This window comes from Tribolium madens, unplaced genomic scaffold (genome assembly GCF_015345945.1).
Source record: "Tribolium madens isolate multiple individuals breed KSU strain unplaced genomic scaffold, Tmad_KSU_1.1 Scaffold_7;HRSCAF=85;Tcas5.2_LG10, whole genome shotgun sequence".
NCBI classification, from domain to species: domain Eukaryota; kingdom Metazoa; phylum Arthropoda; class Insecta; order Coleoptera; family Tenebrionidae; genus Tribolium; species Tribolium madens.
In genome coordinates, this window is record NW_025401050.1 from 4264779 (window position 1) to 4282690 (window position 17912).

Genomic DNA, 17912 nt, shown 5'->3' on the forward strand with positions numbered 1-17912 from the left:
GTTCGATTATTTGAAATTCTGAGCAATATGCAACAAAGGCAAAAATGGTGCGAAACTTTTGAAACGTTTTGCGGTAAGCAAATTTATGCAGACAATGATAAGGACAACCTTTTACTTTGTTTTTGTAATTTTAAAGACACTACAAAAATTACGGATTACTCAACAAACAAACAAACCACTTTGCAGAAAAATATTGAAGTTATAAATTGTTCTAACCTACCTCGTGTTATGATTTCATGTTTAATTGTAATTCTAATTTATTAGTATTTTGCTAGTCCAGAATGTACCTAAAATAAGCTCGGATCTTGGATATTTTATAGCATTCATGTTTTAAGCACTTAACCTAAAAATAAAAAGTCTAAAAACTCTCGATCGACTGCGATGGAAATCGGTAGATGGAGCGCAATAAGGTACTGACACCCGAAATGTCACAGAAACAAAGTTTATATGGAAAAATCGAAAATTGAAACGGCCTTATAAGCGCAGCTTTTTGATCCAGATGGCCTTGGTAAACAGAAACTACTAGTACCATCTTTTGGTTGTATGTTTTGTTTTTAAATTTACCTTGAACGGCAGGATTTTTTAAGAATACAGGAGCTCCCAGTCAAAAATATAAAAATCAAATCCATTTACTTAGTACTTTTAGTTAATCCTATCATAATGTGTGGTACAATTTTGTTAAATAAATAAACAATTTAAGTTGTGCTTCTTTATGTCTTCATCATAACCAAAATATTATTAAACACATATAACTGATTTTATTGAAAATTTTGGTTATTTGTGTAAAATTGAATGATAAAGTATTTAAATTTGCCGCCAATTTTAGTTCAACATATAAACAAGAGACGGCGCCAGGCTCGAAATTTTGACGACCGGAAAATTATGTGTTAGGTACTTGTTTTTATATATTGAGTATATTCTATGATTATAAATAAACGTTTCGTTCGCTACATAAACTATACTATGTAATTAATTAAAAAAATCATCATAATGTAAAAACGAATTTAATTACAAATTTATCTTTTTCTTTTTTAGTTTCTTTTGTATTTTTTTTTATCTCAGTATGAATACATAGTTTTTACTGCTTGATTTCGTCGAAGATGGTATACAGGACAAAAGATGAATAAAAACATTAAATCTATAGCGACGTTTCGGTACCTCTAATGTATCTTCCTCAGCCAACGAAAATTCTTCGCCTGCGGAAGATAAAGGTATCGAAACGTCGTTACGAATTTAATGTTTTTATTCATCCTTTGTTCTATATACCATCTTCGACGAAATCAAGCAACAATATTTCAAGCACAAGCAACAATATTTCAAGGACAAGCAACACAAAATGTAGAATTTCACACATAATTTTTACTTTTATAATGAAGGCCTCAATTTCTCAATAGTTTAGTAATCAAATAAATGAATTTATTATTCATTTCAAGTGAAATTAAAGAGTGTTATAACGGGTCAAAACCAGTTTTAATAATCTAAAATGTTTCTTCCTTAAGAAGAAAATATTTTGAGAATAATTACCGATCACGTTCCTCCTCAGGATTTAGCAAATACGAAGTTGGACTCCTGTTAATATTAGCTCCAGTCAGCTCTCCCGTCGAGATAAAAATTTTCCCATCTACCATATTCTCATGAGCCCTGACAACAGACTGAAATCAGATTAATTTGGGTAAATAAATCTGCAGTTTAATCGAAATTTAAAAAAAAGCTCATTCAAGCGGATAATGTCCTTACTCTAGTGATTCCATCAACAAGAGCTTCAAACGTTTCTTTCACATATCCCAAACTCGGAATGTCATACAGAAAATCCATTAGAAATCCTCCGGGAGCACTGTGAGTGTGTGTTCCACTTAAAATCAAGTTACTTTCAGTGTAAGTGTCTTTGTATTGTTTTTGTAGGCGAGAAATGACCTAAAACTCCGTTTTTATAAAAGCATTATTAAAATTAAAAAATAATTACAGCTTTTCGAACTCCATAACCCATCATTCCAGCATCGACGCTAACAAAAGCAACTCTTTGAGACCCATCATCGATGACAAACGCCCGAGAAAACTGACGCAAATGTATGCCACAACCCTTCTGATTCGATTTTCCGTAACCGATCTAAAAATTACCATCAACTTTGTTCACACTTTCATTTTATTTATTACAAATGTAACTTCAGCAGCCGGTCCTGTACAATCAGCTATTCCGACCCCAATTTTGTAAACACCCAAAGCAGTTCGAAGACATGTTGATAATGTTATAATCCAGAGTAAGGCTAATAGCTTTTTCCGCATTTTAAACTCCTGAAAATTACAATTTCTTATCAGTTATCGTCTCGTAACCTTTGACGTCAATTTTTTCTAGAAACCTTACGTTTTGAGTCATATTTTAGATAGAAAGCCTTACACAAAGTCTGAGAGAAAATATTGCTCGTGGAGACAGATGTTAGGGTCATAGATTGGAAATGCTCTCTGTCCTAACGTAGATTTGAGCGCGTTATAAATTTTGTTCCTTTATTGGAATATCGATTTTTTATTTTCTAATTTTACAACAAAATATTCTGTTACTGCAGGAGAATAAACTGAGCAACTATTTATTCAAAGATTTTGCTAGTAGTACTTACCTATCTTGGATTACGTTAAACTGTTTTATTTATGTCTAATATAATTTTATTATCAATTTATGACAGCATTCTACTAGATTAAAAAAAGTTAGAACTCTGGTAAAACACTACATGTACCGTGCGATCAAATAAAAAATAAATTAGAGTAGGCGTCGATTAAATTCTACAGTTGGCAACACATTGGCTGAGAATCTGTGCTGGAAATTTTCCACACAAACTGAAAATGAAAATGACCATCCACCGTTTTCCTCTTGTACAGCAATAAAAAAATTCTGCTWTGAAGTGAACATTATTTCACTCACAAGGAATAAAACGCAAACTTGTCAAAGTTTCCGCTGACATTTGATGTCAAAAATCAGGATTGCCATCTGAAGGACTTTTATCACCGCCTACTCTAATTTATTTATTTTTTGATCGCACGGTATAATCAAAAACTGTAAAACAAATGCAGGCATGTTTGTAGAATATGCCTTTTAAGTTGAAAGTGTAGTAAAATTTTATTAAACAAGACTAGAACGATAAGACAGTAACTAGTCGTATAAAAATTTTAAGTAGTAATTTTGTGACACATTAATAGTTTACTCAGTTTTTCAGAAGAGTAAATAAAAATAATAATTTAACCAAATAAATACAGGATGTCTCATCCTCCAAAAACTTAATCTGTACATTATTTAAATTGTTTTTAAAATTTTAAATTTTATAATTTTAAATTTTTTATCTTAAAATTAGTAAGACGGAAACAGGGTGTCTCACGATGAGTCATCATTATGAGACAGATTAAAAATCAAATGTTTGTAATTTTGCAAATAATTTTCTAAAAACATAAATTTTTATTTCTATCATGAAAGTGACTGCATTGTTTTCAACAAAACGTATCTGAATAAAAATTGTTTATCACAGGAACACCCTGTGTGTCATAATCTCAAAATGTGTTTTAATGGTTTGATAAGAAAAATTTTAATTGGTATGATATTTTATAAATTTTACTTTTATAGCCATTTTTTTTATTATACTTCTATGGTAATTTAAAAAATGTCTATACAGGGCTGTTCCATTTTTATTGTTACAAATTTAAACAGGTCATAGAATATTGAGTTTTAAGACAAAAGTTTTCTATAAACATGTATCAAAAAATGTTATGTAAGCGAGCTACACCCCCTAAAAGAAATGCGTTTTTTAATGGAGATACTATGCAGAATAGATAAAATTACAAAAATTGGTACAGCTGATAACCTTTCAACGCCTGAACGAAATCAAAGATCAGTTGTCGAAATTTTTACTCACGGGCGTCGTAAACCGTAAAAGAAATTTAATTTTTAATTTCTATCTTTTGTATGGTCTGTATGACAAATTGTAAACTGAGTTTATTCAAAAAGGGTAAGTTGTATCGAAAAAACCCAAGAGACCTCTTTTTTGTGAAAAACTACGGAATTTAAAATTTTGTAGATCAAAGTGGCAAGAACCAACAGCCAAAAAATTTAGGATACTTTTTACCCTAAACCCCATAGTTTAGGACGCCCCTGAGTAAAAATTTGACATTTTACCATTTGGGTGTATAAAGATTATCAGTTGTACCAAATTTTGTAATTTTATCTACAATGGTTTCTGAAATATTGGAAAAAATGCATTCAAAGATGCACCCCTTTCAGGGGATGTAGCTCCCTTATATAATATTTTTCGATACATGTTTATAGGAAAGTTTTATCTTAAAATTGAATATTCTATCATCTGTTTAAATTTGTAACAATAAAAACGGAACACGCTGTATAAATTATATACAGGTGAATAAAAAGTATGTAACCAACCGATTTTTTTTAGATCATTTAACTTTAGAAAGTAATAATTCATAAAAATTAAAGTGCTATAAATTTTGTTAAAAAAAAATGAATAAAATGTAGACACTAGCAATTCTATCATAGCTTTTGTAAAATAAGAAGTTTTATAATGGGTTGTCGTTAAAAAAAAAATTTGAAGAACCTGACCTCACCGAGGGTGTTGTCACGTAATTTGCGAAATAATAAAATCTTATTTTACAAATTCCGTGAACGTCACTGACAGTAACTATACAGGGTGATTCTTAAATAGACCGACAAAATTTTATCCTTGGTAGTATAAAATAAGAACATGCTGGAAAAAATATTTAAAAAATTCTTTGTTTAAACGTTCTTCAAACAAAATTTATTAAAGTTATTTTCGAAGTAAAACGTACGCCACTGATGTTTTCGCACAGATAGTGGAAACCATGGTATTAACGTACTTGATCATTGCAACAATTCATAAACGCCGTAAGTGGCACGGATCAAGGGGGTTTTGCCTCTAAAAGGTATAAACGTAAAAATGGTACAGTTTTTTTCCAATTTATCCTTAGGAAGCTGTGATACAATTTTGTCGGTCTATTTAAGAATCACCCTGTATTAGTGTTCTAAGTTCTAAGAGCTGTTTTACATTTAATATCAACAAAACTACGAGTAGGTTTAAACTCACTAAGTCTACACAGTAAGATTATAAAAAGGCCACCACGAAATAGCTTTGCACCTAATGGGTCTCAATTAATTTTAGCCTTTTTATTTTATACATATAATTAATACGCTTATTAAATTTCAGGAATTTAGCTTGAATATTTTGTGAAAATGAGAGCAAATCTCGATTTATTAATTTAATGAGTTCATGGAATTCTTTAGTTTTGAGGAATTTATAAAAGGTGTTTATTTAAATTTGGCGTCATAGTTGGCGGTAATATGAGTGTGTTGTGAACGGACCACAATTTTTAATACGCTGTCAAATGTTAGGTTAATAATTTTCAATAGAATGGTTCGTTCACAATCGAACTTTAATGGGCCAAATTAAAAAAAAAACACCCGTTATTATAAATTATTGTCGATTCTGATATGATCTTTACGTGGGAGTTGTTTAGTTGTAATCCTCCCGCGGTCGTTACGTACAACGTTTTTCGTCGTATTAAATTACCATATTAAAAAAAATAATTTTCAAATTTTGAAAATGTCAATATTTGAAGGTTCAAACTGTCAAAAAACCGGGCGTTAAAAGAAAAGTGGGGTGTTAAAACCTTTTTCCTACGACCATATACGAAACTAGATCATAACGCACAATTACATATGCGCGAAAATTGGCAACATCGTACGAGGTCGAAAACCTGTGCGATTTGTTTTCGCACTGTGTGTTAGAAATCTAACGCACAATTCACACTTGAATGTTTTGTATTTTTTTCATTTAACGTATTTTTTTGTATCCATTATAAAAAATAAATCGTTATTCAACGTATTTTTGTATCCATTATAAAAAATAAATCGTTATAAAAAAAAAAATATGTTCGTAAGAAAAAAATTATTTATGTTCGTAGGAAAAATAGTGTACAAAACTTGCAGGAAAGTGTCTAACGCACTCGCAGTATTGCCTGCACCCGGCTAACGCCTCGTGCTCAATTTTCCCGTTTGTGCGTTATTTATCACTTTCCGTGCTCGTTATGTAATATACTATTAACAGTCCTATGAGTTACAAGGGTATTATTGACTGCTTAAAGATTGTAAATTGTTGAATGTTATTTATACCATAACAACACAGTACGACGAAAAATATTCAACGATTCAGGCAAGGTAATGGAAGGTGACTGGCGACTCGCCAGTAAAAACCCTTTTACCATGCCAGTAACGTCAAATACTATAATTAATTATGTGTGCGTTTTAAAAAAACAATATGTGTTATGTGTTTATTTATAGAGCTTATTCGCTATTTATTAAACTTTCCCTAATCAGAGTTTAATGCTGGTATTGTGTAAGTACTTAACACCCACGCTGTAACGTTTTCACTAACATTTTCACTCAAAATGTATCATTGTTTACTGAAACTTCAGGAAAATTAAATTTGCGAACATTTACCTTCGCTAACTTAACTTAAACACGAGAATTCTTTATTGAAGTGTTTTTTCTTGTCGATTCTGCTTTGCATTTACATTGTTATTTCTAAGAAAATACGGCAATTTACATATAATTTCGCAAAGTAACCTATTTTAAAATTAACTGACAATATGTATTTTTAAAAAAACAAGTAATATAAGTGCGAACATGGTTTTATCTTCGCGCAACGTGTTTGCAATTTAGCACGTGCTTGTTTGTTGTAAGTGTCTCGACTTATTTAGACTTAAAATTGTTGTTAATTAGCTTTCTGTTCATTGACTTGCAATGTGCGGGATAAATGAACTAATAATTTTCGCCGGTCACGATTTTTTTAGGGTTAGTAGGAAAAAATACTTTTTTGTATACGCTCCCGAAAACAGCTGTTTTAGAGTCTGTTAGTTAAACGATTTATCGTTGGATAAATTTTAACGGTTCTATAATTGCTACAAAACACCAATCAGATCAGTGCTACCTTAGTAACTATCGAACCTATAATGCTAAATCCTTCTAGAAACTGGGAATAAAGGACTCATTTGAGTACATAAATGGCTATTAGGACTATATTACCTTAGTGACAATTTGACCCGTTTAAAATCTTCCTAAAGTCTTCAAGTTTTTCCGGTAGAACTTTGCCCAACACCGTCGTGCACCAAATTACGTTTGATAAACACAATTCTTCACTGGTGTTTACCACTGTCATGGTTGACTCAACACTACCAAAGAATTTTGCCTTGATATTGAATCACTCACCATAAGCATATATTATAATAAATCGGAAAAAATACAGTCGCACTGCACTCTTCAGATCACATATGACGTAACAGAGTGAAAGTACACATCATTTTGTTCCACTTAAATGTTGTAAATTAGTATGTAAGAAGATAACAAGTGTTTACTTCATGTGATGATAAATTTATTTACGAACGAAATAAATTGGCTGCGAATTTTCCAAAATTTGGTGGTTGTCAATAATGTACAATTTTTCAATGGTTAAGTCATCGTTTAGCTATTAGTTGCACGTAAACAAAGAAACCTAACACTGACAATGACAAGCGTTTGAATGTCAACGATAAGTACGTACTTCCGTCACTGTTGCTTTGTAGGAAGAATTAATCCAGTGTCGATGGCTTTGTTCTGCGTCGTTAAGTTGAATTTAATTTTTGCTAATTTGTGAAAATTTACTTCACTTAAATTAATCAGAATAATAGGAGTATTTGTAATCAAAACAGTGTTTGCGAAATGTAATCTAAACACCTGCTTTGATACGGTTTCATGATAATTAAGTCTTTACAACAAACTCAAATCAAAATAAAATAGTTGTTGCATGTGTTAAATATTATTACCACTGATATTCTGATAAGCAGCCGATTTGTGCGTAATACTTGAACAAATTATAACAAATAAATTTGCCGTTTTCTATAGTTTTATACAATATACTTTGCTTCAATAAATAGATTTTTACATTGTTTAGATACGTGGAAGGTTAACCACATTTTGTAGGTACGTGTAAACAAATAGGTATACAAAATTAAATCGAATCAATGTTTCGATACGTACGTATTTATTTTCATAGTTATAAATTAATCATTTATTCTAAACCAAATATAGCTACCCAATATTTATTTTTTTTTATTTTACGATCAGATTTGAATCCTCAAACTAAGTCTTTTTCGGACTCAATAAAATAGTCTGGAAAATCGTTATTTTGGGTACTAGGACCTAAATACAGTTTCTACAGACAACATAAACAATCTCGTTACTACAGTGACTCAGTGTTATTGTTTCATTAATAGTCAGAAACAATTATCATTTGTTCTATCAAGAGACGGCATGAATATGATTCTAGTTTATCTATCTTAATCACTAACTAATTAAAAATGTTGTAATTTTTGAAAGGGTGGACAAACTAGAAAAGATTATCTAATTTTTCAAAATTTGTTTGAGTTCGCGAATTCGTATCGGAATGTGTATTATTGCTTGCATCTTACAGGCGTAGGCCTCGTAAAATTATGTGAAGCACCCTGCACCTGCATCATAATCCTAAATCAAAACACGCTGCAGCGTGCGTAATTTGGCCTTTGTCTAGGTAACAAGAAATAGTGAAATGTCTGGACTAGAGTTCCTATATTAGAAGAGTTGGGACACTGAATGTCTATTTTCCAATTTTTCTTTTATATACGTCGGCTGACGTATAATAACAATAAAATTGGATACAAATCAGTGGCGTTTCGGTAAAACTTAACAAAAAGTCAAATAAATTTGTCAAATAAAAATTGACCTCTGTCTTTTGTCATTATGACCAATTCTGCTGGGTCCTATTGTGTTAATACATAAAGAAACTGTGAGTTGTTTTCTGTGCCACGTTGCACCAATGCACCAGACAGTGTAAGACAAGTGGAACCTCTTTAAAACTAGCCAACTGGAGTGAGGGACCCAAAAGTAAAATTTATCAAAAACAAAGGTGAAGCTTTCACATGATCAAGGACTATTATTCCGTTGTTTGGAGAGTTTTATTTTATCTACGTCAAGTCAGGTCAACTCTAATAATTTCGTAAGTTTCAGGTTTTAAAACGTTTTCTGGAGACATTATCAAGTTTTTATTACTCATGGTAAATGCTGTATACAGCAACTGTGTACACATAATTTTTTCCTGTCTGGCCGCATCTCAATGTCCATTTATCTCCTACGTCCCTGAACAATTTTAACGTAAAATTATGTCAATTTGTAAATGGGACAAAATTTATAACCTTAGAATAATTTTTGAAATAAACTTGACATTAGTTGCTACGAAAAATTTTAATGAAAAAGGATAGAACGTATCCACATAATACAAAATTGGCTCGGTTTGACGTTCAGTGTCCCAACTCTTCAAATATAGGAACTCTAGTCTGGACCAACGTGAAAAAATGTGCTTAACAACGTAAACTAATAACCGTCTCTACGAAAACGATTCACAAACAACCTTTGATAATTTCATTGTGTAAATTCACATTTTTTCAATACTCATAAAAGATCGAAAATGGGCAGGTATAATAAAAAATAGCGTATAACACTCGTTTATAACATCTGACGCTGACGCGTCGTGCTCTTAAACCCGTCGTGCGTGTTTTAAAGGCTTGCTTATAGACTAGCATTATAATATACTATTAATGCCGAAATTTAGTGAAAAATTAGTTTAAAATTCAACACTATCTTCAAGAAAAAAAAAGTTTTTTTGTTTGTAGTGTTGTACGATACTACTCATGTTTATCTTTATTTATTTTTTAAATCACAAACTTTTCAAATACAAATTACATGGCCAAGCAAATATGTTTTATTTTTATGTATTGTTAAACATACTTAAATGTAAGGAAATACGAATTTAATTTTAATAAGTGATTGTTCAAAATAGGTATGTAGATTGAAATTGCGTCACGCGATTTTAAATGTTTGCGTTACTCCTTCATAAGCACGAATTTCTCCAGATTTTTCTTTATAATGGCCATTATGTCTTATGCGGTACTGCCCTGGTTCAACGTTTTGGCCTATATTCCATTCAATGGTAACTTCAGACTCTCCCGTTAACTGATTTGTCCTCTTCCAATAAAATCTAATTTTTTTAATTGAGTTGTTATTTTACCATAATTCAAGAAAAAGTACCTACCGTGTTTCCCAGTTGGCATCTGAAGCTACAAGAACCCAGTCATCCCCAGCTGACTGTTCCACACTGATATAAGTACCACCATGAAGAACATCATGACGAGGATTGCCACTTACCTAAAGATTTTCTGTGAAGAAGTACTAAAGTGGTATTAACTTACAAATTTGACTGAAACGGTGTCTCCAACTGAAACAGATGCTGGTGGTTGTTGGAGACAGTCGCCAAAATTGTGACTTTCTGCAATTCCATCCACTGAAGGAGGTGAAACTAACGTGATTAGCTGTGAGGAAAAATCAGGAGGAGTTGGTCCTGAATCTAGAGTCTTCCCCTGATAAAAAACAACTATAGCTTGTTTTAATTGTAAAATCACTCACATTTATTAAAGCTGTAGCCAACTGTTTGAATTTATTTATGTAAAGGTTCAGTGTTTGTGGTCCATAGATAGTAGAACCTCCTTCGTAACGTTGCAACTAATTATTACAAAAAAGTGTTAGTGAAATAATGAGAAGAGTGTCACTTGACTCACTTGGTATTCTTCTGGAGTCGCAATATAATTAGTATAGACGTTACTAAGTCCGGTTATAATTGGTCGAGTATTTTCGGAACCACCATTAGTGATTATCGTTTCTTTAACTGCATCTCTTAGTCTCCGACCAGACATTGTGGTAAACTCTCCCGGAACAGCAATTAGAGCAATTTCTCCAACAGTAACAAGCTGAGTTGTAACAATTCTAGGTTGCCAAGGGTACGGAAAGTCGACCTAAAATCAACTTTAATACCAAATTTMTCAAAAACAAAAACTTACTCCTCCTGTATTAATTAGAATTGGTTTAGGAGCATGACACGCAATTTCGTCTTCAGTTGGTGGAAAAACAAAATCTCTAACAGCGTCCCAAAAAGGATTATCAGTTGTAGTACCTTGAGCAAAATCAAAGTCTCCTGGACCATCGGTGGTACCACCCGCAAAACTGTAACCCATAGCTGGGGGACAGCCTCCTATCTGAATATTTGATAATAAGCTTTGCCTAAACACAAATTAACTTACTTCTTGTTGAGTTCCATTAGCCAAAGTAATTGTAGCTTTTTCATTCGGCATYTCTACATACTGATGAATATATCTGACGGGTCCAGTGACTTCAAAAGTATCTTCTTGATGGAATAACTCCTAGATTAAAAAATCAATAACTTGTACCTACTTAAAGTCTTTTTTTTATTGGAAAAGTCAAACAGTCTTAATGTTGGCACCCCTAACAAATTCATTCATGGTAATTTTAATAAAGGCAGTTGGCAGTTCCGGTTTTTGATTTAATTAAAAAATGTCATTAAACCTCAGCAAAAAAAATCGTTCAAGAAAATTTAGAAATGAAAACACAAAACGGGGACAAATTGGATACCGCGAACAGTTTTTATAAATTTAAAGACAAAAAGTGTGCAAACAGAAGTCAGAAGAAGACCACCGTTGAAATTTAGACGCAATTTAAAATGCAGGTTTGCTAAACAATTTTTAATTTTTAGTAAGAAATTAATGAGAATACAAAATAAACATCAAAGAGAAAGAATGCAATTAAATTAGTAGGTCTGGTTGCACCGTTTTTGAAGAACGAGTTGAAAAAGTAACAATTTTGAGAAGGAGAAGGAGAATTATAAAGTGCATCAACTTTGAGCTTATTTCAATAAATTACAATTACTAATCTTCATAAATCCTGTTTCTATCTTTTGCAAAATAACTTTTTTCTGTTTAGACACCCTTTTTTTTATTAAAGTTTTTGAAGTAAGAAGCTCATTTTTGGCCATTGTACTTCTATCAATATTATTAACACTGAATTCTGTCTTTGGACATAAGGTGTGTTTGCCCTCAGGTATTCGATTATAAAGGCTTACAAAGAGCCAACAAGCACACAAGATTCATAAAAGTCAAAATTTTGACAACATCACAACATGAATACATAACCATAATTTTTTAACAAAATTTCTGGGAACAAAAACAAAAAAGAAGCAAAAGTTGTGGCTACTATATACTAGGAGACGAAACGAAATACAAAATTGCTCTATTTTTTGAACCCAAAAAAAGTAGTACGGGGGAGTAAAAATGAGGGCGCTTAGAGCGTTTTACCGTCTCAATTTCAAATCGTTTTAAATTAATTTAAATTCAACCAGCGTACTAATTGCTTAGAAAAAAAATAGGTAAACTGTGAAAAACGAACGACTAAACTTTTTACGAGAAATATGAGAAAAAAAAATATAATTTAAAATCTGTGCTCCCTTTCATGTTTTTCAAAATGCTGCAAATACGGTTGAAGATACAAGAAAAATGTAAGAAAGCAAGTTGTAGAGAATAAAATTTTCTAGTAAAAAGTCCGCGAGACCATACTTTAATGGTTTAGGTCGCAAAAGAGGAACACTTTAAATTAATTTCAACCTAAACCGTTGAAGATAAAAATATGGTCTCGTGGACTTTATTGTAGAAACTATTTTATTCTTTTTTTGTATCTTAACCGTATTCGAAGCGTTCCCAAAAATATTGGGCGGAACGCAAAGTAATAATTGTTTACAATTTATTTTTAATACTGTTTTTAATATTTTTGAGAACGCTGCGAATACGGTTGAAGATACAAAGTTGTAGAGAATTAAATTTCGTACAAAAAAGTCCGCAAGACCATATCTCAACCATTTTGGTTTAAATTATTTTTTTGTCTCTTGACCACCGCTTAAAATCACACGTATTCGTCACTTGAACATATTTGAACATCTTTAGGACCTAAACCATTCAAGATAGAGATATCTCTCGCGGACTTTTTTATTGAAAATTTTATTCTCTACAACTTTATTTTTAATATTTTTTTTCTACCTTTAACCGTATTCGCAGCATTTTCAAAAATATGAGACGGGGTGCAAATTGCTAAATATTTGAAATGTTTTTATATATAGTTTTCAATACAAATTTTCCATTATCTTTACCTCTTATTATTGAGAATTTAATGCTCTATCTGTCTATATTTTTTTTATTTGCGTTCTGCTCACCGTTATGTAAAAACACAACCATTTTTTATTTCATTGCTTTTAAAACTTAAACGGGAAAGGAACAACTGTGCTATCTGGCCTCACTAATAAAACTATCGAGAACGGAAAAGTTTTGTTTTACATTATGTCGTATCCTAGTCTTTAGGTATGCGTAGCTACTAGAAATTTTTTCACCAAAATATTGACTTGGTAATTTCCATTTAAATAAAAAACAGACTTTATTAATTATGAGTAAAAAAATACTTGCTTTTGCTTTATCAAAAAGTTTTCCTGCGATGATTTGCGTGCTTTCAACCATATTATTTCCAGGCCCAGAAGCGATACAGGTCTGAGCGTTACCATTGCACGTACTTGTGACAAAATCACATTCTTCGCCTGTATCGATACAAATCGGGCCTTTAGTGTTTGGTGAAACATCTCCCAAGTTAGTGGAAGCAAAAGCTCCAACAAATGCTCCCTAAATATTAGTATTAATTATGATTAAAGACGGGACAATAATGGATTTAATACTGTTCCTGGAAGGGTGCCGTTATTGACATGGTCTTCGAGTAAAAGCGAAGCATATCCGACGTTATCTGACGTAAGCAAGCAGTTTGTATTGTTCATGGATGTGGGATGGACAGCGAACCAATTGATTACACCGATCGGTTGCTTGTCAGATGAACGAACGAATTTCAGCTGAACCATTTCCTTATCAACATTATACTCATATCTGAGGAAAATATTAATAAAAAATAATTGTCTACGATGCAATAAATTGTTACTTTGCACGTTCCTCTTCAGGGTTATAAAGATATGAAGCTGGACTGCGATTAATATTTGCATCCAGAAGAATTCCAGTCGATAGAAATATTTTAGCTTCGACCATGTTTTCGTGGGCATTTTTTATAGACTGAGTTATTCCTTCTACAAGTGTGTCAAAACTTTCTTGCACGAAGCCCAAAATTGGAATATCCAACATCAAATCCATGAACCAACCTCCAGGTGTAGAATGAGTGTGAGTACCACTTATTATTAAATTTTGTTCCGTGTAAGTGTCATTATAAAGTTCAGCTAAATTTTTTAATACCTTTAAAACATTACTTAAAAAAATTAAGTGATTTTTGATAGTACACACCTGTCTTCGTACTGAATGAGCCATTGCAAGAGCATCAACAGTCACAAAAGCAGCTCGACTTGTTCCATCATCAATGATATAAGCTCTTGCAAATTGTCGTAAATGTAATCCACAACCTACCTGGCTTAATTTGGCATAGCCCATCTATTTTTTTTATTTATTTTTTTGTAACTTCAGGATTGTTTACTTACAAATATTATTTCAGCTGGAGGACCTGTACAATCAGCTCTTCCAATCCCGACCTGATAATCGGCTGAAACATAACAGAGAAGTGTTGACAAAACTAGAATTTTAATCATGTTGATGCCACTTTTGAAAGTGATTTGGGCCGAATTTTGCTCAAATATATAAGAATTTGGTAATCTTGGATTAACTCTGTACCAAAGTTTAGTTGTGTAATCTGATAAAGTTATAAACAAAAATCTTATAAAAAGGATTAAATCAAATCTTTCAATAAATTAGGGATAAAGTTTATTTTAGTTTAATATAAAAGCTTAGTCCATACAATTTGTCCGAAAATATTTTTGAAGTGTCCTGTGTGATCAATTCGGTACTTTCCAGACCCAATATCGTCATTAATATTCCATTCAATAGAAGCAATATGTTGTTTTGTAAGCTTGTTTTTCTCCAAGTGATATCTAAAATTTCTCAGTTGTAACACTTTTCAATGGACTTTCATAACACTTTGTTTTCCAATTTGTATCAGTAAGTAAATCTCCACATAAGGAATTATGCTTGGATTATCTGCAACCTAAACAAAATTTTAAGGAATGGATTGATTTATCATTATTTTACAAATTTGACAACAAGAGTGTTCCCAGTCGAAACACTCTGGCTTGAAAAGTCTCCATTCTCTTTTTAAATAAGTGACTAGGAAGTAACCAAGTTAAATGTTTTAATAAAAGCTCAGGTGGAGAGGGACCTGGATCAAATTTTTCATCCTATAATTTTTGCTTTAAAAATTTTACTACTCGTACTTTTCTTAATGCCGTTGCAAGTTGCTTGCATTTATTTATGTAAAGAATAAGAGTACGTGGTTCAAAAATGGTTGAAGTACCATCATATTTTTGTATTTAAATTTGAATAACAAATTAAAATATTTATAAATAATTCAAATAAAAACACACTTACTTGGTAGGTACTCTTTCCATGTGGCTATATAGCTTGAATAAAGATTGCTATGTCTTGTGATAATTGGTGTCGTCTTTTCTGACCCTGAATTATTAATTACAGTGTTTTTAACCGCTTCTCTTAGTCTTCTTCCGGCCATTGTTGGGAATATAATTTTTCAATTATAAGTATTTGTGTTACTACTATTTTGGGTTGCCACTCGTATGGAAACTCAGCCTTGACTAAACAATGGTTCTTCAGGACCATCGGTGGTACCAGCACCAAAAGCGTAGCCTACTGCAGGAAGAGAACCTTGAACCTAACTCAAACTAATACACAACAAAAAAGAGGTTAAATTTCGATACCTCTTGTTGAGTACCATTCTCTAGCTCTATTATTGCTTTTTCGTCAAAAATTTTCAACAAATTGATGAATGAATGTAACTGGTCCTGAAACAAATTTTTCTCTTCAAACAGTTTCTACAAATGTGATTAGGGTTAAGCAGAGGATCCACCTGTGAGCTACCTGCACCTCGCCCTATTTGTAGACAATTTGTAGACAATAAAAGACAATTATTATTATTATTATTATTATTAAGATTTTATATCACAATTTCAAAATGTACAATTGCTTTGTTATTCAGTATTTCACCAATTATTTTGGTACTTTCAAAAATTGTTTCAATAGTACAAAATTTAGAATCTTCGTTATAAGTAACAGATTGGTCCTTTGATATTTGGGGAAACATTGCCCAGGTTTGTTGAAGCAAAAGATTCCTAAATCTTGATTTATTTTTCAACTGTAGTAATTTATGTTAAGTAGTACTTCGCCTATTAAATTCTCCTTATTAAAATACATTTCAAGTAAAATTAAAATGTAACCCACGTTATTAGAACTAACTAAACAGTTCAAATTGTTCATGGAAGTTTCATGAATTCCAAACCAGTTAATAATTCTGATAGGTTTATTGCTTGAAACCAAGGTGAATTTTAATTGTAGCAATTTCTTTATCAATGTTGTAGTCATATCTAGAAACTTATACTTAACGTAAATGGTTTAGGACAACGTTCAGGATTTCGGAGATACAAAGAAAGACTTCGTTTTATATTAGCACTGAGTAGGTCTCCGGAAGTTAAAAAACTTTTGCTTTAATGATGCCTTATGCTATGCCTTAATCGTAGACTAGATTTTAATTATTGTTATTACCAATTAACCTTGTCTGTACGTTTATCTGGGTAATACCGTCAACAAGGTTGTTGAAACTTTCTTCCACAAAACCAGAATTTAGTTTAACATATAATAATAACTAACCACTAAGAGTGGAATGAGGATGAGTACCACTTATTAGAACATTTTCTTCCAGTGTAAGTATTGCTATACGATTTTGTCCATCGTCTATATTATAATATAAGCTCAGGAAAATTATCCCAAATGAATACCACAACCAATTTGAGACAGTTTTGCATAATCCAGCTTTCGGACACAATAAAACAGTTAGTGTACAATCTGCAATTCCAACAACATAATCACGTAGAGCGTATAAAGAAATTTGAGAAATATAAAAACATTTTTTTTATAAATATTGTAAATATTGATTTTGCCATAACGAGGTAGACTAAAACAACTTGTATCGTTTTATATAATATATTTTAGCTTTAAGTACTTAAATAAAAATTACAATTTCAAATTAAAGTGTTTTACATTTTATAAAATATTAAATTACAATTGCATCACGCGATATTAAATGTTTTCGTTACTCCTTCATAAGCACGTATTTCTCCGGATTTTTCTTTATAATGGCCATTATGTCTTATTCGATACTGTCCTGGTTCAACATTTTGGCCTATGTCCCACTCAATGGTCACTTCAGACTCTCCCGTTGTCGGATTTGTCCTCTTCCAATAAAATCTAAATTTTTAAAAATGTAATTTCTAGTTTACTATAATTCGATGAAAAGTACCGTGTTTCCCAGTTAGCATCTGAAGCTACAAGAACCCAGTTATCACCAACTGATTGTTCCACACTGATATAAGTACTGCCGTGAAGAACATCATGACGAGGATTGCCACTTACCTAAACATTTTATCTGAAAAAGTACTAAAAATGGTACTAACTTACAAATTTGACTGAAACGGTCTCTCCAAGTGAAACAGATGCAGGTGGTTGTTGGAGACAGTCGCCAAAATTGTCACTTTCTGCAATTCCATCAACTGAAGGGGGTGAAACTAACGTGATCAATTGTGAAGAAAAATCTGGAGGAGTTGGTCCTGGATCTAGAGTCTTTCCCTGATAAAAAACAACCATAGATTTGTTCTAATTGTAAAATCACTCACATTTATTAAAGCTGTAGCCAACTGTTTGAATTTATTTATGTAAAGGTTTAGTGTTTGTGGTCCATAGATCGTAGAACCTCCTTCGTAACGTTGCAACTAATTATTACAAAAAAGTGTTAGTGAAATAATGAGAAGAGTGTCACTTGACTCACTTGGTATTCTTCT

At 31.9% G+C, this 17912-nt stretch overlaps 3 protein-coding genes and 1 pseudogene across 4 annotated transcripts in view; all 4 read right to left on the minus strand.

Moving 5' to 3' along the window:
- LOC123009585 (neutral ceramidase-like) overlaps nt 1-7577 on the minus strand; it is a 21053-nt gene extending 13476 nt beyond the window's left edge. Inside the window, exons 1-5 of one of the 2 annotated variants that reach the window (XM_044405992.1) lie at nt 7094-7577; nt 2155-2292; nt 1964-2107; nt 1738-1914; nt 1525-1652 (exon numbers count right to left, since the gene is read on the minus strand). In XM_044405992.1, the coding sequence (XP_044261927.1) occupies nt 1525-1652; nt 1738-1914; nt 1964-2107; nt 2155-2283 (578 nt within the window). In that variant the 5' untranslated portion in view covers nt 2284-2292; nt 7094-7577. Of the gene's footprint in view, nt 1-1524; nt 1653-1737; nt 1915-1963; nt 2108-2154; nt 2293-2612; nt 2646-7093 lie in introns of those variants that run through there. The other variant, XM_044405993.1, reaches the window with a different exon arrangement.
- Nucleotides 7578-9748: 2171 nt separating this feature from the next.
- On the minus strand, nt 9749-14603 carry LOC123009793 (neutral ceramidase-like). Its single transcript, XM_044406313.1, has 12 exons — nt 14496-14603; nt 14305-14448; nt 13952-14256; nt 13698-13899; nt 13435-13644; nt 11212-11331; nt 10972-11166; nt 10693-10926; nt 10541-10636; nt 10327-10494; nt 10170-10282; nt 9749-10115 (listed from the first exon to the last, which is right to left on the minus strand). Exons 1-12 carry the CDS (start codon nt 14601-14603, stop codon nt 9938-9940), a joined length of 2073 nt encoding a protein of 690 aa, XP_044262248.1. The 3' UTR covers nt 9749-9937.
- A 1043-nt stretch (nt 14604-15646) lies between these two features.
- On the minus strand, nt 15647-16938 carry LOC123010179 (annotated as a pseudogene).
- A 106-nt stretch (nt 16939-17044) lies between these two features.
- Nucleotides 17045-17912, minus strand: part of LOC123010180 (neutral ceramidase-like) — a 2828-nt gene continuing 1960 nt past the window's right edge. The window contains exons 7-11 of the mRNA XM_044406879.1: nt 17900-17910; nt 17748-17843; nt 17533-17700; nt 17375-17487; nt 17045-17322 (exon numbers count right to left, since the gene is read on the minus strand). Coding sequence (XP_044262814.1) covers nt 17145-17322; nt 17375-17487; nt 17533-17700; nt 17748-17843; nt 17900-17910 — 566 coding nt within the window. The 3' untranslated portion in view covers nt 17045-17144. The remainder of the gene's footprint in view (nt 17323-17374; nt 17488-17532; nt 17701-17747; nt 17844-17899; nt 17911-17912) is intronic.